This window comes from Myotis myotis, unplaced genomic scaffold (assembly GCF_014108235.1).
Source record: "Myotis myotis isolate mMyoMyo1 unplaced genomic scaffold, mMyoMyo1.p scaffold_m19_p_2, whole genome shotgun sequence".
Classification (NCBI taxonomy): domain Eukaryota; kingdom Metazoa; phylum Chordata; class Mammalia; order Chiroptera; family Vespertilionidae; genus Myotis; species Myotis myotis.
Genome location: NW_023416324.1, coordinates 103,442,133 through 103,464,151, shown reverse-complemented (window position 1 = coordinate 103,464,151; position 22,019 = coordinate 103,442,133). Strand labels below are relative to the sequence as shown.

Here is a 22,019-nt window from a genome sequence, read left to right as displayed (position 1 = left end):
ACCCCGGAAGTCCCCCTTTCAGTAAAGCGCACGCGGAAACGCGGGGACCCGCGCCCCGCAGGCAGGGCGCACCCGGTACTCGCTCAGTTCTGCCTCGGGGCAACGAGGCAGGCCACGTGCAGCGCGTGAACCTCGGGAAGCAGCCCCGCCGCGCCGCGCCGCCCCGCGCCCTCGGGTGGGTCCTCGGCTCACAACTGCCCGCCCCACGGGTTATTGATTCCCAGGCGGGCCTGAAGGGAATGGAGGGAGGCCGGCACCGTGAGACCCAGAACCAAAGAGCCGAGAAAAGATGGGCAGGGACGTAATCGTCGGGAAGCGATCACCTCTCCCAAGCTGTGATCAGCGGCCTCAGCGCGCAATAAGGTGAGACACCGTGGCGCATTTTCGCCGCTTCAGACCCCAATCGAAACCTCTGTCTTCATGCCAATGACAAGCGTGGGCCGGATTCCTCACGGCAGCCCTCACCACCCCAGGGCCCGCCAGTCTCCAGCCAGTCCGGGCTGGCACTAGGAGGGAAACCAGGCCTCTCAACCTGCGCACCACGGTGCGTCGGCACCCGGCCTGCCATCGCGACCGAAACGCGGACTCCCACCAAACCCCTCCCGCCGGCCAGGAGCATCTGCAGGTCCCAGACGACGGGGGGACTCTCTGACTTACGCAGTCCTCTGAGAAATTACCTTTGAACTGGCCTTCTGAGAGCCGCCTGGCGTTTTGTCCGCCATCTTGAGCTTTGCCCCTCCTTCGGCGGCGGCAGCAGCGCCGGCGAGTCGAGCGCCGAAAGAGTGGATCGCAGCGGAGCCCGCCAGAACGTCTGCAAGGCTGAATAGTCAACTGCCGAGATGGTGTTCCAGCTCTTGTGCATATGACTTCCGGAGTCTCCTTTTCCCGGCCCCGCCCACTACGCTGGTTTTTCTGGTTGTCTCGGTTGCTGGGTGTGTTATTGGACCCGCAAATTTAAAGAAGCTTCTGGTCCTGACTTTCAGGAGCTGCCAATACTTTACTATTTTTCAAGTGCCAGTCCCTGATAGGTGCGAGCCGGTTCTGCTTCCTGGAGAGGAGGAGACGTCTCCTTAAAGAAGAAAGGCACTGATCAGCTGGGCAGGATTTTACTTCAACTCCGAAAATAGGTCTGGAACGGCCTAGGGACCTGGTGCTCCGTGCAGACTTGTTCGCACCACTGGGGAGCTCACACCCTGATGGGAAACTTGCAGTCTGCTCAAGGTACTTGAATATAGAATTGTGCCCAGAAAGCGGAGAAGATGAGTTTTTGACCCAACCTGAGGTTCCGGCAATGGGAGATCGGACTCTATTTAGGGCGTCTACAGAGACAGGATAAGAGAAAATCATGAAGATACTATTCTAAGTACGTTCATACTGGGCCCTGAGGCAACCAGGGTGGTTAGGATTTAGAATTATGTTTTGAGGATCTAGAGTGGCCTTCAACAGAGTTAACTAGGACTGTGACTTGGTCAGATTTTAAGTTTTTAAAGATGGCTCTGAGGACTGGGGGAAGGGAAGAGGACAAGTTCATGACTTCACTCTAATTTATTTCTGCAAACTATTTTTGAGCCCCTTTTGTGTATAAAAGCCTGCCCAAAGTGTAGAGGCTTGCAGAGACAAAAATACGTTGTCTCTATATGATTTAAAACCTAATGAGGGTTGGGCAAGAGAACAGCAAACTAACACTGTAGAATTAAATTGATCCTGCAAGGAAAACTCAATAGCTGTGGGAACTCTGAAAGAAATAATTAATTCTGAGGTTAAGGTCGGGTAAGGAGATGGGGGAGATTTCACAGAGAAGGAAGCATTCGAACCAACTCTGAAGAAGTAAAATTTTGTCTGTTAGTGTTGGGAGCAGAAGGCGGGAGGTTGGGTAGTGGTGAGGGAAGCCGGTAGAACAGGATCTGTGTGCCAGACACTGAGGATTCAGCAGGCTAGGGCTCCTGTGTGAGGGGAGGGGTTAGAAGAACAAACAATAAACAAATAGCAAAAAAAAAAAAAAAAAAAAAAAGGATTTCTAAACAAGAAATAATTAGAAAGTGACAAGTGCTATACATTGAAATTAAAATGGAACAATGCTTTGCAACCTCCAGTCCAATTGAATCTATTTTCAATCTCAGATCTTGCTTTTTCAGTTTTGTACTTCTTCCCCCACCCTCATGCTGTCCTCTAATTGAAGGCTACTTTTTTGAAGATGGTACTTCCTCCAGGACTTTACAGACCTTCTTCCCCCGTCAAGCCTAAGTTAGAGACTGCTTCTGATCCATAGGAACCTACACTTTTCCACTGACGATGAGCTGGTCTCTATAAAGTAAATATATGCATGCTTTTCATTCAGATTCCTAAAGTTCTGCTTCTTATAAAAATAATTTTTACTAAATGTGTACCCCAAAAGAGTTAAAGTTAATGCAGACTTCTTCCCTCTCTTTTTCATACGATAAAGCCCTGAAGGAAGTCAGACAAATCTGACCTGACTATAAGTTATACCTAGGCCTTTATTAAGGCCTAATTAAGTGTACTTACTGCCCTAACTGGTTTGGCTCAGTGGATAGAGCGTCGGCCTGAAAACTCAAGGGTCCCGGGTTTGATTCTGGTCAAGGACATGTACCTTGGTTGCGGGCATTTTTAAATTGGGAGAATTTACTTGTTTAATACTCAGGATTTCCAGCTTTTCTTGAAAAATGGAAAAGTCTGGCAATGAGCCACAGCAATTTCTTGGAAATCGGGCTGAGCACTCCAGTTCACCAGGCTGTCACCACACACATGCTGTGAACAAATAAATGCCCCACAGCCAGACTGCTTGAAGGCATTTGAGTTTTCTACTTGTTAGTGTAAGAAACACCCCAACCTGCAGAGAATTTTTATAAGCTTTTTTGACCCAAACTGACTACATATGCCAGGGAGCAAGATCTCAAATTCTTCGAATAACAGTTTTGCAGCTTCTGCATTTGAAATTAAGGAGGGGATGTAAGGACGATTACATGGAGGTGGGAGAAAGCAAGGCAGGAATTAACTGGATTACAGGATAGTAACAAGATTATGTGATCTCTTGAGGGTTAATATTATCTTTTAAGGGGAATTAATTCTGGTATTTCACAGATGTGTTGATCTAGAGCAGCATTCTCAACCTGTGGGTCGTGACCCCGTTGGGGGTCGAACGACCCTTTCACAGGGGTCGCCTAAGACCATCAGAAATTACATATTGCTTTTTTAAAATTTTTTTTAAATCTTTATTGTTCAGATTATTACAGTTGTTCCTCTTTTTTCCCCCATAGCTCCCCTTCCCCCAGTTCCCACTCCACCCTCTGCCCTTACCCCCCCACTGTCCTCATCGATAGGTGTACGATTTTTGTCCAGTCTCTTCCCACACCCCCCACACCCCTTTCCCCCCCGAGAATTGTCAGTCCACTCCCTTTCTATGCCCCTGATCTGTTATATTCACCAGTTTACTCTGTTCATCAGATTTTTTATTCACTTGATTTTTAGATTCACTTGTTGATAGATGTGTATTTGTTGTTCATAATTTGTATCTTTACCTTTTTCTTCTTCCTCTTCTTAAAGAATACCTTTCAGCATTTCATATAATACTGGTTTGGTGGTGATGAACTCCTTTAGCTTTTTCTTATCAGTGAAGCTCTTTATCTGACCTTCAATTCTGAATGATAGCTTTGCTGGATAAAGTAATCTTGGTTATAGGTTCTTGCTATTCATCATTTTGAATATTTCTTGCCACTCCCTCCTGGCCTGCATAGTATCTGTTGAGAAATCAGCTGACAATCCTATGGGTACTCCCTTGTAGGTAACTGACTTTTTTTTCTCTTGCTGCTTTTAAGATTTTCTCTTTGTCTTTTGCCCTTGGCATTTTAATTATGATGTGTCTTGGTGTGGTCCTCTTTGGATTCCTTTTGTTTGGGGTTCTCTGTGCTTCCTGGACTTGTAAGTCTATTTCTTTCACCAGATAGGGGAAGTTTTCTGTCATTATTTCTTCAAATAGGTTTTCAATATCTTGCTCTCTCTCTTCTTCTGGCTCCCCTATAATTCGGATGTTGGTACACTTGAAGTTGTCCCAGAGGTTCCTTACACTGTCTTGATATTTTTGGATTCTTTTTTCTTTTTGCTTTTCCAGTTGGGTGTTTTTTACTTCTTCGTATTTCAAATCTTTGACTTGATTCTTGGGATCCTCTTGTCTGCTGTTGGATCTCTGTATATTATTCTTTATTTCAGTCAGTGTATGCTTAATTTCTAGTTGGTCCTTTTTCATATCCTCAAGGGTCTCACTAAATTTATCGGCGGTTTCTAGAAAATTCTTGAAAAACCTTGTAACCATGGTTTTAAACTCTATATCCAGTAGTTTGCTTTCCTCCATTTCTGTCATTTGTGACCTGTTTCTTTGTCTCCGCATTTTTTATGCTGTGTCGATAGAGTGGCTTTCTGTGCTAGGTGTCCTATAGGGCCCAGTGGCTCAGCCTTCCCAATTTCCTGGGGTGGACACTCTTGGTGCACCCCTTTGTAGGCTGTGTGCACAGTCTTGTTGTAGTTAAGCTTTGATTGTTGTAGGTATCACTGGGAGGAATTGACCTCCAGGCCAATTGTCTGTGAGAATCAGCTGTGTCTACAGTGGGAGAACTTCTGTGCTGAAGACACCCTTCTGGGGCAAGACTTGCTTCAGTGGGGCTTTGGTGCTCACTGAGTCTGCCCCCTGAGTGTGTCCCTTATGGATCTGAGGAGTTGTAATCAGGATGGTGCCAATCTGACCACTGGGTACACAGGCTCTTGGATCTCTAAGGAGGTGCTAATTTAGCCTCTGCCTGAGGCTACCCAGCAAGAGCTACGGAGAGATCTGCAGGTTCCTCTTCCTTGTTTGGGTTTTGGAGGTGCCCAGATGAGGCCCAGCTGTGAAGCAATGCAAGCTGCTGTGGGGCCTTGGGCCTTCTCTTGGATGTTCTGGGTCTCTCACCCCGCTGCAGTTTGTTAGGTAATTTTAGATCTCAAAGGGCCAGCCCATTCATATGCAAAAGCCTCTGCGTGCAGCTTGGGTGGGGCAGGGACTCAGGAAATCAACAGGGCGTAGCAAACAGCTATGGCTGATCCTCAGTCCTGCCCTAAGAGGACCCGGGTCTCAGTGTCCCACAGTAATCGCTGCAAGCACCTCTGAGAAAAACCGCCCTCGAGTTCTACCCGCTGCCAGACAGTCCAGTTTCTCCCCATATCAGTCTGGGTCCCCAGAGATTCGCCCGGAACTGGAGTCAGGGCCGTCGGGAGCTTGTGCCTCCCTCCCAAATGCAAAAGACACCAGCGTCCTCCGTTGCCAGCCCCTTTCCACACATGCTCAAGCCTCCGTACCTCTGCACTTTACTTCCGCACCTCCTCTGAGTCTCAGTGTGCTTTTCTCTTTCCTTCTAGTTGTAGAATTTCCACTCAGCCAGCCTTCCTGTGTTTCTGGATGATGTCTGTTTTGTCTTTTAGTTGTATTTTTGAAGTGGTTGTGCAAGGCAGCAATTTCAGGTGTTTACCTATGCCGCCATCTTGGTTTCTCTCATTACATATTGTTTTTGTGATTAATCACTATGCTTTAATTATGTTCAGTTTGTAAGAATAAAATTGGGGGTCACCACAACATTAGGAACTGTATTAAAGGGTCGCGGCATTAGGAAGGTTGAGAACCACTGATCTAGAGGCACAAAAACAATGGACAAGGCTGGCTAAAAACTTTCCACTAAAGAAATTTTATGCCTGGGGTGAGACTACCCACCGTGACCTGCCCAGTTTGGATTTTATGACTAGATCACCCTATGAAGTTACTTTCCAAAGTATCCCTTTTTTTTCCCATCCACATACTTCTCACATACAAATTTAAGTCTTACCAAAGGTGATGATCAAAACATTTAACAGTCAGTTCCCAGGCACCAAGGAGAACTAACATCCATTTGGCAAGGAAAGTTCTGAACCCAGGGCCCACAGATACTTTTAAGGTCTCCCAAAATGTTTTGATTTATTTTAAAATAAGTGAGGGAGGGGGAGGAGGTAGAGTGGAAAGGCTACAACAAAGGCAGCATTTAACATCTATCCTATCTAATAATAGACAAACATGGTAATTGACCATACCTTCACTACGCCTCACATAGGCTAATCAGCATGATATGCAAATTAACCGCCAACAAAGATGGCGGCTAATTTGCATACTGCAGGCAGGACAGGACAGCACAGCCGCCAGCACAAGCTGCCATCCCGGGCAGCAGGCCGGCCCCAGAAGCCACAGAAGCCAGTGATCAGGGGGAGATGGGGGGTCCCCTGCCCAGGCCTGACACCTCTGGCGGAGGCGTCAGGCCTGGGCAAGGGGCTGATCTGGCGATGGGAGGGTAATGGGGGTCAACACCTCTGGCTGAGTTGTCATGCCTGGGCGAGGGGCCGATCTGGTGATCGGAGGGAGATGGAGGTCCCCTGTCCAGGCCTGACACCTCTGGCGGAGGCGTCAGGCCTGGGCAAGGGGCTGATCCTTCGATCAGAGGGTGATGGAGGTCGACACCTCTGGTCAAGGCCTGGGCGAGGGAGGAGCCGGTGATCGAGGGGAGATGGGGGTCCCCTGCCCAGGCCTGAAGCCTGGGCCAGAGGCGTCAGGCCCGGGGTGTGGGGGAGGGGGGAGGCCAGCCGGCAATTGGTGTGAACTACAGAGGAAACACCTTTTCTGACTGCTCATTGCCTAAGCTCCCTGTAAGCCACTGGTAATATTCTTAGTAACTTGGGTAATAAGAATCCAAAAAGGTGATCTAGGGTTTTTCACCACACTCCTGGCAAAAAAAACGAAGGTCCGCTGCTGGAGGGCTAAGAAATGTCATATCCTGCCCTAGCCACTTTGGCTCAGTGGATAATGTCTTGGCCTGCCGATGGCAGGGTCTGAGTCCATTCTGACCAAGGGCATGTACCTAGGTTGCAGGCTTCTCCCTGGCCGGGGCCCAGGTCAGGGCTCATGCAGGAGGCAACCAATCAAAGTGTTCCTCTCACTTTGATGTTTCTCTCTGTCTTTCCCTTTATCTTCCACATTCTCTAAAAATCAGTGGAAACATATCCTCAGGTGAGGATAAAAATAATAATAAATTATTATTATATGAAAGACACATCTTGAAAATGCCTAAAGAAAGTTGTTATTTTTTCATCGTGAAGGGACTGGAGTCTGTGTTGATGAAAAAACCTTGCTGGCTGCGGTGACTGGCAGTGGCTACAGCAGCGGGGTGATGGGGCTGGTGCCTTCCACTGATCAGCTCGGTCACCTCCCACAAAGGGAGGCGAGACTGCAGCTTAGGCCCTATCCCCAAGGGGATCAGGGAGCAGGCCTAAGCCATCACTAGGACATCCCCTGAGGGCTCCCAGAATGTAAGAGGGGGCAGGCTGGGCTGAGGGACACCCCCTACACACAGTGCATGAATTTCATGCACCGGGCCCCTAGTCCTATCTAATAATAGACAAAGATCCAAATTGACTGTACCTTCGCTACTCCCACCATTGGCTAATCAGAGTGATATGCAAATTATCTGCCAACAAAGATGGCGGTTAATTTGCATACATAGGCACGAAGCCGCGGAGCTAAGACTGAAGGTGCTCTGGCCGGAGTGAAGGCCTGGGTTCCGGGTGCCAGAGGAAAACTGGTTCCGGAAGCCAGGGGAAGGTAAGGCCTATTGCACAAATCTTTTCATGCAACAGGCCTGTAGTATATATATAAAAGGCTAATATGCTAAGTGACCGTCCAACCAGTCGCTATGACGTGCCCTGACAACCAGGGGGCAGATGCTCAACACAGGAGCTGCTGTGATGCACACTGGCCATTTACAGAGAAACAGCAGTGCAGACTTGGTGCCCACAAAGCATCATTCAGCTTCCCCCAAGTGGGACACAGTCCCCGCCACCACCCCGAGTGACAGCCCACCAAATCGCAGCCAACACTGCCATGGTGCAAAATGAGGCCCATAGCCCTGAAACGGTGGCTGTGGTTGCCGGGCAATGATGTCACATAGCAACGCCCAGCTTCCTCTCCCTAGCAACTAGACTCCTTGGAGTTTCTTCTGGCCAGGAACATGACTTGCTTTATAGCCAGGTGGAAGCATTTTATACTTTAACCAAATGTCTGTGAAGTGTTTTCCCGTGCCTCCTCTCATTTGATCCTCACAGAAGTCCTGGAGTAGGTGGATAGGAACTCGGTGGAATCCTGCTTTCTTTTCATTAGCTGGAAAATGGATATTTAGAAAGCTCAGAAACTTGACCCGACTAAAAGAAGAAATGACTTTAGGTTTTCTCATTGCACAGAATATAGTCAAATACTGCTGCAGTTAAATATTTTACCCTTTGTTCTCCCTGCATGATCTACGATAATAATCTGCTTTGTGTTGATATTTACTGCTGTGTTGCTGACAATTACCTGAAAGAGAAGTTGGGGTGAAATGAGACAAGTAAAAATGATGTCAAAAAGCCTATAGCCCAAGGATGGGCTAGAGCAGCCGTGGGCAAACTACGGCCCACTGGCCGGATCCGGCCCATTTGAAATGAATAAAACTAAAAAAAAAAAAGACTGTACCCTTTTATGTAATGATGTTTACTTTGAATTTATATTAGTTCACACAAACACTCCATCCATGCTTTTGTCCCGGCCCTCCGCTCCAGTTTAAGAACCCATTGTTGCCCTCGAGTCAAAAAGTTTGCCCACCCCTGGGCTAGAGACATGTTGAAGATAATAAAAATTGCTATTTTAGCTATGATCCTGGTGGGAAGATTATCCTTACCATGTAGCAATTGTTATAACAATAAGATAATGAAACCTAGCATGGTCCAGATGGAGTAGAGTGTGTGTGTATGTGTTTGAGAGAGTGAGAGGAAGAGAGACAGAGGATGACTGAAGTTGCTCATGGCAGATCATGACAACTAGCAGAGGGCACTATCTAAGGAGTTCCCACCATGGCCTGGTAGTCCGAAGGTGGGCTTGGCTTGGACCACCCAGAGATCAGGCCTCACTTAACCTGTGCCCTGCCTTCCACCAGTGGAGAGCCTACATATCTCCATGAAGACTGAAATTCTTGAGACAAGACCAGGTAATATAAAAGGCTGAATGTACAATGAACTTTTGAACAAGATAAAAATTTCTCTTATGAATTTTATTTGGTTGCCAATAACAAATCTAACTGTAGTGATCTTAAACACATATCTTTGTATCAAAGACCAAAGCATACTTTTTTCTTTTTCAAGTTTTGCTTATTTCCTTCATATTGATTTTACATGTTTCTTGTTCCTTTTCTTGTTTCTGTTGTTAGACACAGAATAATTTTTTACATTATTTATATGCCCTAATTGTGGTTTACGTATTGATTACTATACATTAGTGTTGTGCCAAGCCATTTCTCTGAATTCTTTTATTGTTAGTATATTTTTTTAGTTTTTTCTCTTGGACCTTCAGGTATATCATTTGCAAACAAATACAAGTTTACCTCCTCTTGTCCCATTCTATCTTTTTTTTTTCTTGTGTGATGAAATAGCCAGCACCTCCAGCATGGCTGTAAGAGTGCTACTTATTTTTTTAAAAAAATATATTTTGTTGATTTTTTACAGAGAGGAAGGGAGAGGGATACAGAATTAGAAACATCGATGAGAGAGAAGCATCGATCAGCTGCCCCCTGCACGCCCCCCACTGGGGATGCACCCACAACCCAGGCACATGCCCCCAACCGGAATCGAACCTGGGACCCTTCAGTCCGCAGGCCGACGCTCCATCCACTGAGCCAAACCGGCCAGGGCAAGAGTGCTACTTATGATACCCTTATCTTGTTCCTGACTTTCATGATAACGCTTTGAGTGTTCTTATGAAGGTGAGTCTGACCTCTGGGTTTTAAGTTGAATTACATATTAATTTTTTAACTAACTTTGGAACTTAATATACAGAATTTTTAATTCTCATAGAAACCTCAAGGACTCTGGGATATGCCAAAGAATGCCAAAGACAACCCTGTTAGAAAAGCACAGTTATAGGCTTGTGTTGAGAAAAAGCAGGACAACTCCATTACTTTGGAAAATAGGAACAAATTAGAAGTGTCCTGCTCTGTGCACCAGAGAGAGTGGGTAGCAGGAAGGACTGATTAGGGGAGGACAGTTAAAAATCTGTATTAGTGTCCTGTTACTGCCATGACAAATTACTGCCAAGTTAGTGGCTTATATATAAACACTAGAGCCCCGGGTGGGGGTTGTTCTCAGCCCGGCCTGTGTCCTCTCGAAGTCCGGGAGCCCTCAGGGGATGTCCGATTTATGGCTTAGGCCCGCTCCCCAGGGAGCCTGGCTTCTGGCTGAGTGGCGCTCCCCTGTGGGATTGGGCTGAAACTGGCTCTCCGACTTCCCCCAAGAGGTCCCAGATTGCGTGAGGGCACAGGCCAGGCTGAGGGACCCCACTGGTGCACGATCAGGGCCAGGGAGAGACGCTTGAGGTTGGCCAGCTGGGGAGGGACTGCGGGAGGGCTCCAGGATGTGTCTGGCCCATCTCGCCCAGTCCCAATTCCAATTGGCCGGACCCCAGCAGCAAGTTAACCTACCGGTCGGAGCATCTGCCTTCTGGTGGTCAGTGCATGTCATAGCAACTGGTCGGCCAGTCAACTGTCTGCCCCCTGATGGTCAGTGCATGTCACAGCAGCTGGTCAACTGGTCGACTGTCTGCCCCCTGGTAGTCAGTGCATGTCATAACGAGCAGTTGAGTGGCCTAAGCATATTATTAGCATACTAGAGGCCCAGTGCACAAAATTCGTGGACTGGGGGGAGAGGTGTCCCTTAGCCCAGTCTTCACCCTCCCCAATCTGGGACCCTTTGGGGGAGTTGGACATCCATCTCATAATCTGGGACTGCTGGCTCCCAACAGCTTGCCTGCCTGCCTGCCTCATTGCGCCTAACCACTTCTTCCTGCCAGCCTGATCACCCCCTAACCACTCTCCTGCTGGCCCGGTCGCCCCCAACTGCCCTCCGCTGCAGGCCCGGTCACCCCCAGCTGCCTTCCCCTGCTGGCCTGGTTGCCCCAAACTGCCCTCCCCTGGCAGCCGGTAACCCCCGTAGGGCGCGGCTATAGGGTTAAGCCTCGGACTGACCTGTTGGCAAAGCCATAAACAAGTCCCAGCTTAGAGGGCACAGTCCTCTTAGCATAATTAAGCTTGACCTTATGATGCTCCCTAGATCTTATCTGGGAAACTAATGGGCTGTGGGAGGTGCAGCAAGTGCTGCCAAAACAAGTGAAACTCACAAGAACATTGTAACTGTGGTGACCACTACTTTGTTTACATCTGACTATAAAATAAAGGCTCAGCTTGCCTCTGGATCTCTCTCTGTGGCCTCAGCCAGGCACAGGAAGATCCACCTAGACCAGCTGTGGGCAAACTATGGCCCACGGGCCAGATCCGGCCCGTTTGAAATGAATAAAACTAAAAAAAAAAAAAAAAAAGACCGTACCCTTTTATGTAATGATGTTTACTTTGAATTTATATTAGTTCACACAAACACTCCATCCATGCTTTTGTTCCAGCCCTCTGGTCCAGTTTAAGAACCCATTGTGGCCCTCGAGTCAAAAAGTTTGCCCACCCCTGACCTAGACCCAGTTTATTCTCTTTGTCTGTCATTTCTTCATCCTTCACCGCCCTCACTCAGGCTTGTGAACCCTTGGCTGAGCTGGCTCGGCCCGGTTCCCCACAACTGCCCTCCTCTGCAGGCCCAGTCCCCCACAACTGCCCTCCCCTGCAGGCCATCTTGTGCCCACATGGGGGCAGCCATCTTATGTGTTGGAGTGATGGTCAATTTGCATATTATCTCTTTATTATATAGGATTACACTTTGGTTGAATGGTTGACCAGACACTTAGCATATTAGGCTTTTATTATATAGGATTTATGTACATTACAAATTGACTTAGTTCTGAAGGTCAGAGGTCCAAATGTGCAGGCAGGCCTGTTTATTTTGAAGGCTCTAGAGGAGAATCCATTTCCATGCCTTTTTCAGCTTCTCAAGTTCACTGGCTCGTAGTCCCCTTCTTCATCTCAGAGCCAGCAACATAGCATCTCCTCTCTTCTCTGACTCTGCTTCATCCTTTTGTCTGCTCTCTGACTCTAACTCTACTCCCTCTTCTTAGAAAGGACTCTGTGATTACATTGGGTTCACCAGGACAATTCAGAATAATCTCCCCATCTCAAGACTTTTAATTTAATCACACCCACATAGTCCCTTTGCCATGTAAATTAACATGTTCTGGGGATTAAGATGTGGACCTCTTTGGTTTTTTTTTTTTGGTTTTTTTTTTAAATATATTTTTATTGATTTCAGAGAGGAAGGGAGAGGAAGAGAGAGATAGAAACATCCACAATAGAGGGAATCATTGATTGACTGCCTCCTGCATGCCCTCTACTGAGGACCGAGCCTGCAACCTGGGCATGTGCCCTTGACCGGAATCGAACCCAGGACCCTTGAGTCCACACGCCGACGCTCTATAAAATGAGCCAAACTGGCTAGGGCTGATGTGGAACTCTTTGAAGGGCTATTATTTACTGGCCACAGGATCTAAAATGAACTTTCTGCTTCTGTATTTTGTCCCTGGCTGACAGGCATAGCTTTGATCCCACAATAAAACTGATATGTGGATGGTCCTAATAAATACAATCATTTCAAAATAGCTGAGTTCTGAAATTATTCCTGAGGAGTTCAGTGGGTAGATGGTGTGGTTCCAGTGAAGGTGGTATGAAACAGGTCTCTGTTGACTTCCAAGGTATAAAGGAAACAAATGTGTCACAATCAGAGAGTAAGCAGTGAAGACAAATTTTAGTTCAATTTGATTACTGCTGTATCTGCAAAGTCTAGAGCAGAGTAAGCACCATGAAGGCACTCAATAAATATTTGTTGATGAGTAAATCCTACATCAAAGGCAGGTTTTGGGAGCACAAAAGTCTCTCTTCTGTACAAATTTGGAAATAATGTGCATTTCTCAACCCCCTAATAAAAATTTTCCCCCCAAGAATTATGTAATTTTTGGGAGTGCCCTTTTAGTTGCCAAATGAGATATAGCCCAATTCATGAATCACTTTAAAAAGCCAATTAGATCTTCACATTAAAAAAAAACAAAAACCTAATTGTGTAATTTCTATGCAGGCAGGCTCCAGGGACTGCAAATGTCGTTTATTATTTTGCCACGTGGTGGTGCTATTGCCACTGGTAAGCAAAAACACTCACCATTCTTTATTGGTGTCCAGTGAATACACACAGAGCTTCTGTGAATGATCTTGGTGCTCTTGTCACATTTATTATTACAATTAAATCTAATACCCTGTCATTGTCAACCAATACATTGATTGTGCTAGTGCTGGTGCTGAAAAATATGCTAAAAATAATTTAGGAGGGGAAGTTAAATATGAATAAAAGGAGGTATACTATGATGTTCACTTAGGGGAGAACAGTCCACAAAATATTTGAGATAATAGAAATATTATTGATAACATTAGAGATAATACCTTTGCACCAGGCTTGCTTTGCTTATTCAGGAAGGCAGGGACGGGGCTGAATCCCAGCACATATTAGCATGCCTGGCACACAACAGGTGAACAGTAAACATTGGTGAAATAAAAAATAAATCAGTGTGGAGATGGCAACTTTGCAGCTCCCACCTATATGAAACACATTCTGTCTCACCCCACACAGAAACTAACAAGAAGTTCCTGAAACTGAATTCCAAAATTGCAGCCATGGATTCTGAATAATCCAGCTCAGTTTAGATGCTTGTTCTTAGTCTAATCATCTGAACCCAGGGAAGTGGCTCCCAGAGACTTACCAGGATGAATGAAGATTTTGGGGACAGGGAATGTGAGCCAAAACTAACTATAGTATATGAGTAATGAGTCTCGAATACACAATTTAATTTTCTATTTTAATAATTTGTAAATATTCAGTTTAGTGGGTTAAGACACACACATTGTTGTGCAATCATCACCACCATCCATCTCCAGAACTTTTTCATCTTCCCCAAACTAAAACTCTGTTCTCACTGTCGAATCTCAGAGGGAAGGCATGGGTGAGTGGGTTGGTGGAAGAGATTAAGCAAACAATAGGGTGGTGAGGCCTGGGGTGCAGAGCGGGTGCAGGCTAGAAGGGGTCAATGGGGAAAAAGGAGGACATATATAATAATTCGACAATAAAGACTTTTTAAAAAAAAAGACTCTTCCCCTCAAACACTAACTCCCCATTCTCACCCTCATCCTTGCCCACTGCCCCAGGAAACCATTCTAACTTTCTGTCTCTACAAATTTAATTACTCTATATATCTCATATAAGTGTAATCATACAGTATTTGTCCCTTTGTGACTGGCTTATTTCACTTAGCATAATGACCTCAAGCTTCATCTGTGATGTAGCATGTGTAGAATTTCCTTCTTTTTTAAGGTTAAATAATATTCCAGTCTATGTTTATGTCACAATTTTTTTATCTGTTCATGCGTGGAACATTTGGGTTGCTTCCAGCTCTTGGCTCTTGTGAATTGTGCTGCTATGAACGTTGTCATAGCATTTTTTAAATCACAGCAGCTCTTTGTCATGCAAACTCTCAACCAATGGCCCTAAAAGTCACTGCCTATCCTGTGGGGTTCAGCAGAAAATCAATTCCTGGGAAGAAGGAATAACGCAGAGTAAAGTGTGCAACCTGGGAGAAGGCAGCTTGGGGGAGGGCAGCCTGGAGGAGGGCAGCATGGAGGAGGGCAGCCTGGAGGAGGGCAGCATGGAGGAGGGCAGCCTGGAGGAGGCTCTGGGAGCTGTTTCTGAGAACAAAGACTTCCCTGCTTTTGGACAGGGGAGGGAGCACTAGATGTAGACACAGAGCAAAGATATCTCTCATTCCAAAATAACTTTTAACCTCTACACTGTTTAACAGTGGAACAATCTACCTTCATGAAATAAGTATTTCAGTGAAAATACACAGACAGGAGCTAGTTGATTATAGAAAATTTTCCAGAGTTGTGAGGGGAGTTGAAGGAGAGCTATTCCTGGGCTCTAAGACTGCTTTTACCCCAACACCGTCTCTCTATTCTATTTGATTTATTGTAATGCACACCCCATGGCATCCAGCCCCTTTTCCAGTCCTGGGGCCTGGTTTCCTGAGAGCCTGAAGGAAGGTTCACCACATCAATGGTCCTGCAGCTTCATCAATTTCTCACATATTCCCCATGAAATTGGTGAAGGAAATATTTGGCAAAGGTCTTCAGAAAAGCCATATAATCACGGTCAAAGCAGTAAGACCTGGACAAGTAGATATAGGAGCTGTAGGTTGATCTGTGAGTCTTTTTTTTTTTTTTTTTTTTTTTTTTTTTTTTTTAATATATTTTATTGATTTTTGACAGAGAGGAAGGGAGAGAGATAGAGAGTCAGAAACATCGATGAGAGAGAAACATCGATCAGCCACCTTCTGCACATCCCCCACAGGGGATGTGCCCGCAACCCAGGTACATGCCCTTGACCGGAATCGAACCTGGGACCTTTCAGTCCGCAGGCCGACGCTCTATCCACTGAGCCAAACCGGTTTTGGCGTGATCTGTGAGTCTTGGTGGCAGTTCTGGTGCACCTGCAAGGAGGTCACGGTCCTTACACCCGGGGGCTTGTGGCATCCAAGGGTGCTGTGAGGAGGTGGTGAGGCTGGATTGTGGTGGCTGTCTGGGATGGGTTGAGCTCTGGTTGGTCCAAGCACTGTTGAAGCAGGAAACGGCATGACTTCACAAAGACTGTCTTTGTCTTTCTAATGCTTGAAGTATCAGTAGAAAAGACAAAAATTACCAAAGCTATAATTTCCAAAGTAAATCAGTGTAAACTTCGTTTGATATTTGTGTCATCTCCTCCAGAAGAAGTTGGAATCTGATGAGCTGTTGAAAGCTCTTAGAGAACCACATGCCTCAGAAGGGAAATACTCTCTGAGATAACAGTGACAGGAGCCACAGCAGGTCTCCAGGTACACTGGGGCCTGACCAGGAAAATACCCTGGTAAATCCAGATCAAATTAGCAAATAGTAGACTCTTATCCCAATTTGTGCTATTTATTAAATTTCTGTTTTCAGTTTTTCTCATTTCTCTTTTCCTTTTTCATCAAAACGTATGAAAACAATGTCTGAAGGTGGTGTGGTGAATTAGACAAAGCTTACACTTTGGGGTTGGAAAATAAGCTGGTGCAACCTCCCTTGGAAGGCAATTCAGACAGTTATCGAAATGTGAAGTGCACCTACCCTTTGATCAGCAACTCTGTAAGGAGATGCATTCTCACACCAATAAGGAACATGTACAGCAAGTCATTACAGCAAAAGATCAAAAATGCCCTAACCGTGCTGGCCAGTTGCTCAGTAGTTAGACCGTTAGCCCACGGACTGAGGGTCTCTGGTTTGGTTCCAGTCAAAGGCACGCAGGCTGGAATCCCAGCCCCAGTCAGGGCATGTGTGAGAGGCAACCAATCTATATGTCTCTCTCACATTGATGTTCCTCTCTCTCTCTGTCTTTCCCCCTCCTTTCCACACTTTCTAAAAATCAATGGGAAAAATATCCTCCGGTGAGGATTAACACACAAAAAAAGTCCATCAGAAGGTACTATTTACCAGCGTATGGCCCATCCAAAAAATGCTCAGTGTGGAAGCAGGGCTGAAAAGCCCTGCCACTGCTGGGGGAATGAGAGAGATCTTTATGTACAGACTTACAAAACATACACTGTTGCATGACAAAAGCAAGGTGTGAATATTTGAGCTAAAAAAAAAAAAAAAGGTACCTATAGGTAGAAATACAGCATACACTGTGTTAGGCATCTTCTAAGGTGGCTCCCAATGATCTCTCAGCCCTGGTAACCATGCCCTATGTAATCCCTCCTTGAGTGTGTGCTCAGTCTAGTGATGTGCCTTCTCATTAAAAATTTGCAGCAAAGCCCTAATCGGTTTGGCTCAGTGGATAGAGCGTCGGCCTGCAGACTGAAGGGTCCCAGGTTCGATTCTGGTCAAGGGCTTGTACCTTGGTTGCAGGCACATCCCCAGTAGGGGATGTGCAGGAGGCAGCTGATCAGTGTTTCTCTCTCATCGATGTTTCTAACTCTCTATCCCTCTCCCTTCCTCTCTGTAAAAAATCAATTAAAAATATATTTAAAAAAATTGCAGCAAAGGTGAGATGTCACTTCTGAGATTTGGTTATAAAAAACATTGGCTTCTTTTCTTCTCTTACTTTTCTAGCTCTTCTCGCCTGTTTATTCTGATGACATCAGTTACCATGCTGTGAGGTGCCCAGTGGAGAGGCCCACGTGGCAAGAAACTGAAGGAGGCCTCAGGCCAAAAGCCAGTTAAAGAAATGAGGCCCTCAGCCCAACAGCCTGTGAGAAACTAAATCTTCCAATACCCCTTAAGTGCACCTGAAAGCAGATCCTCCTAAGTGGATTTGTGAGGTGACTGCAGCCCCAGCCAACAACTGACCATGACCTATGAGAGATCCTGAGCCAGAGGGCTCAGTTAAGCCGCTGGATTTCTGACCACAGAAAATGTGTGACAATAAATATTTGTTGTTTTGCCCTAAACAGTTTGGCTCAGTGGATAGAGCGTCGGCCTGTGGATTGAAAGGTCCCAGGTTCGATTCCGGTCAAGGGCATGTACCTTGGTTGCGGGCACATCCCCAGTGGGAGGTGTGCAGGAGGCAGCTGATTGATGTTTCTCTCTCATCGATGTTTCTAACTCTCTCTCCCTCTCCCTTCCTCTCTGTAAAAAATCAATAAAATATATTTAAATAAATAAATAAGTAAATAAATAAATATTTGTTGTTTTAAACCACTAAGTTTTGGGGCAATTTGTTGCACAGCAGTAGGTAACTAATATAAGATTTATGTTTGTTTATGCCATATGAAACTGACCACTGTGCTTGCCACTGGGGAAGGAAATTTAAAATTCTGGGGATCAGAGGTGGGAGGAAACTTACTTTTTACTGTATACCCTTTAGTTTTTGAATATAATGTTTATTCAACAAACTACATTTTTAAATCCTCTCCAATAAACAATAATTTCAAAGGCCTATTTCTAACATGCACATATTAATTTTTTTCTATATCTACATACATTGGTTAATTTCTCACAAAGAAGTTTTTGCAAACTTTCTTTAACTTGGGTACATATCACATCACTTCACATAAAAAAAGAGACTCTCTTTTCTTTCACCTTTTTGGGAAAGCAAGAAAAATGCCTTCTTTACAGCCTCATCATCTGCCTCTCCTGGCCTTACAACTCCTGCTGCAGCCACATCAATGTTCCAGTCCCCCACTGGAGCCTGTTTCCCAGCTCTGTCCCTTAACTCAAACATCCTCTCAACTTGAATGCTTTTCCTCCCAGGTGCCTTCCCTAATTCTTGTGCAAAATACAAGACCCAACTCCAAGTTCTTCCTCTGACACAGCCCACTCTTACCCGAACCCCCTCTCATTCTTGCCCCACAAATCCACCAATTCTGTTCCTGGATATGCATCCCAGGTAAATTGGTCTCTCACTCCTTTGGACTATGCCTGTACTTTATACTTAGTTTCATATAGGTCTTCACTCACTGTATTGTCATTTTTCTGTTTAGACAATAAGCTCCTTAGACAGATTTGCCAATTGGATAGAAGAAAGATCTCTAGCATAGTGTCATTTGCACAAGGGAACTTGATACACAACAAAGGTGTCATCACAAATCAATGGAGAAAAGGGCAAATTGTGCAATAGATGATACACTGACTCACTGTGAAGAAAAAGAAAACCTGACCCCTATCTAACACCATGTGCCAAAGCCAGGCCATGGGATCATGACCACTTGGTGGAAAATGCCCTTTTGAAAATGCACTTTCCAAACTATCAGAATGAATGAAAGATCTAATGGTCTAAGAACTCTAAGGAAGACAGAAGAAATTGTAATAAGGTGTCTTTGTGACCTTAGGAGTTGCAAAGCGTTTCTTAAATAAAACTTTACAAACACACCCTGGCTGGTTTGGCTCAGTGGATAGAGCGTCGGCCTACGGACTGAAAGGTCCCAGGTTCGATTCTGATCAAGGGCATGTACCTTGGTTGCAGGCACATCCCCAATAGGGGGTGTGCAGGAGGCAGCTGATCGATGTTTCTCTCTCATTGATGTTTCTACCCATCTCCCTTCCTCTCTGTAAAAAAAAAATCAATAAAATATATTTAAAAAAACACTTTACAAACACAAACCATAAGGCAAAAATTTGATACATTCGATTACATAAAAAATTCAGGAGTTTTATTCAACAAAGGCCATCATGGGCAAAGACCATAGATTAGAGGGTAGTAGAAGATATTGTAGTACCTAAAATGGAAAGGTATTAACATCTAGAATATATCAAGAAAAAGGCAGCAACTTTAAGAAGAGGAAGCCCAAAGTCCACCAAGTATATAAAAAGATACTCAATTTTGTTTATAATCTTAAAGAAATCCAACTTAAGATATCATTTGCTAGTATGCCTATATACCTACTTGTAAGATGGGTAAAAATTAGAAAGCTTGATACTGCCAAGTGTTGGTGGGAAAGTGAGATATATCATGCCTTGCTGATGGGGAGTTGTCACACTTACTGTTGCATAACAGAACACCCAAAACTTAGTAGCTTAATACAACAACCGTTTCATTTAGCTCACAATTCTGTGTCTTCAAAATTTGGACTGGGCTCTGCTGGGCAGTCCAGTCTTCTGATCTCTTGACTCATCCCACTCTGACCTGAACTTCCAGTCCTATTGGAAAAAAATGCCCTCAGAAGATAATCTCCCAACTCTCCAGAGGCTTCCAGATCTCCTGGTTTACCATGACCAGGCCAAAGGACACCTTGCAAAGGGAGGACCTTGGTCATCATACTCTGTGACAGTTTTAGAAAATTTTGTATGAATTTAGATCATTTACTAAAATCAGTCATTTCTTTCATTAACCAATCCCAATGGCTATTTACTTTATGATGCATCCTTTCTTTCTTTTATAAGCACATTAAAGTCAGTTTGTTTTTCCACTTCCAATTTAATTAAGTTATCCACACAACTAAATCTAGACTTTGCAGAGTCAAATTTAATCTTTGTATTTGGCTTCAGAAAGGTGGGTGGTAAAGCAAATTAAGTACATTTTTTATCATTTTCTCCTTTAGTTACTATTTGTTTCTGATTTAAGGAATGTACCTATTGTTATGGGCAGAATGTTTGTGTCCCCACAAAATTTCTACTTTGAAATGCTAACCCTCAATGCATGGTATTAGGATGTGGGGCCTTGGGGGCAGAGCCCTTCTGAATGTGATTAGTGCCCTTATAAAAGAGACCCAGAAATCTCCCTCATCCCTTCCACCATGCAGGACACAGCAGGGAGGCAGCCATTGATGAACTAGAAAGTGGGTCTTCACCAGACCCCAAATCTGCTAGACTTGGTCTTGGACTTCCAGACCTGTGAGAAATAAACATTTGTTGTTTAAGCCACCCAGCCCACAGTGTTTTTGTTATAGCAGCCCTAATGAACTACGGTGTCTGCCCTGTTTAAACAGAATTTTCACTCAGATTTTAAAAACACAGAAGTCTTTGATTTTTGAGAAAATGAGGGACTAGTTGAGAAGAATAGCTTGAGAGTTTTCTTTTATAAACAGAAGGTGTTTTGTTTTCCCCCCAATTCTGTATAATTTAAATGTATATTTCAAAAGAATGTCAAATAATAGAACTTTGATTTTTCAATGTTTTTAAAAAACTTTCATTAACTTAATGGTTTAAGAATGATAAAAGGGACAAAATAGAGGGAAAAATAAAAATCCTTAAAACTTAAATTTTAGTAAATCCAGATACTGTACTTGGCAATCAAATAAATACAAAAAAATTTCTCTTCAATGAATAAGTGGAAATACTATAATTCTGAGAGTTGCAGGACCAGGGAAGGTATATAATTTGGAGTGTTGGCAAAAGAAGCGCTATAGAGTTGTGATAAGAAGAAACCCTCTACTTAAATAGAAGACATTAAATGCTTTATTTAGTTTTATTGGATTGACAATATATGTAAATCATTTAATTTGAAAGGTACAAAATAGTGCACAATGAAAGGTAAAGGCTCCTTCCTCCCATAATATACTTCTCCTTGGAAGCCACCACTACTACTGATTCCTTATATACCCTTCATTAAAATCTATACATTTATAAATATATAAGCAAGCAAATTCATTGAGTGTTCCTCCCACAGAAATGGCAATGTGCTGCATACCTGATCTCACTTTGTTTCTTTCTTTTTTTTAAAAAAATATATTTTTATTGATTTCAGAGAGGAAAAGGGAGGGAGAGATGGAAGCATCAATGATGAGAGAGAATCATTGATCGGCTGCCTCCTGCACATCCCCCACCGGGGATTGAGCCCACAACTCAGGCATGTGCCCTTGGCCGGAATCAAACCCGGGACCCTTCAGTCTGCAGGCTGACGCTCTATCCACTGAGCCAAACCAGCTAGAGCACTTTGTTTCTTTTTTAAAGAACTTAATGATATATCTTAGAGATGTTTCTCTGTACATATAGATCTGCCTTATTATTTTAGTGGTTGCCTGCTATTGAAGGTATGTTATTATTTTATAATTATATTGAAATTATACCCAGCATTTATTTCATCACTCTCTATTAATGGACATTTAAGTTATATTCAATATTTTTCTTTTATAAACTCTACTACGGGCCCATTGCATGAATTTGTGCACCTTGAAAGGAACTGTGGGCTGCGAGGTTACAGTGGGCACAGGGCGGGTTTTGGCCCATCCTCTGTGCCCCTGCCTGTCCCCTCCCACCATGGCCCCCAGTCCCCTGTCTACTGGCTGCCCTGCTCCTGCTGCTGCTGCTCCCATGCACTGCTCACACCCACTGACGGCGCAGAGCGGTTGGGGTCAGTGCTGTCAGCAGATGTGAGTGGCGGCTGCTGCCCTGATTTCCCCTCAGGACCAGGGGGAGGTGGAGAAGCCCTGACGGGTGATTGGGGCCAGCAGCCACCGC

The 22,019-nt window shown here is 44.7% G+C and overlaps 1 protein-coding gene and 1 long non-coding RNA gene across 3 annotated transcripts in view; one reads left to right on the top strand and one right to left on the bottom strand.

Moving 5' to 3' along the window:
* The window catches only part of LOC118676351 (U2 snRNP associated SURP domain containing), a 76,550-nt gene extending 75,782 nt beyond the window's left edge, over positions 1–768 (bottom strand). Inside the window, exon 1 of one of the 2 annotated variants that reach the window (XM_036350136.1) lies at positions 678–768. In XM_036350136.1, coding sequence (XP_036206029.1) covers positions 678–722 — 45 coding nt within the window. In that variant the 5' untranslated portion in view covers positions 723–768. The remainder of the gene's footprint in view (positions 1–677) is intronic. The other variant, XM_036350138.1, reaches the window with a different exon arrangement.
* Positions 769–869: 101 nt separating this feature from the next.
* Positions 870–17,572, top strand: LOC118676354. Its single transcript, XR_004974089.1, has 3 exons — positions 870–1,363; positions 2,136–2,311; positions 17,235–17,572. It is a non-coding gene; the product is annotated as an uncharacterized LOC118676354 (long non-coding RNA).
* Positions 17,573–22,019: the final 4,447 nt, after the last annotated feature.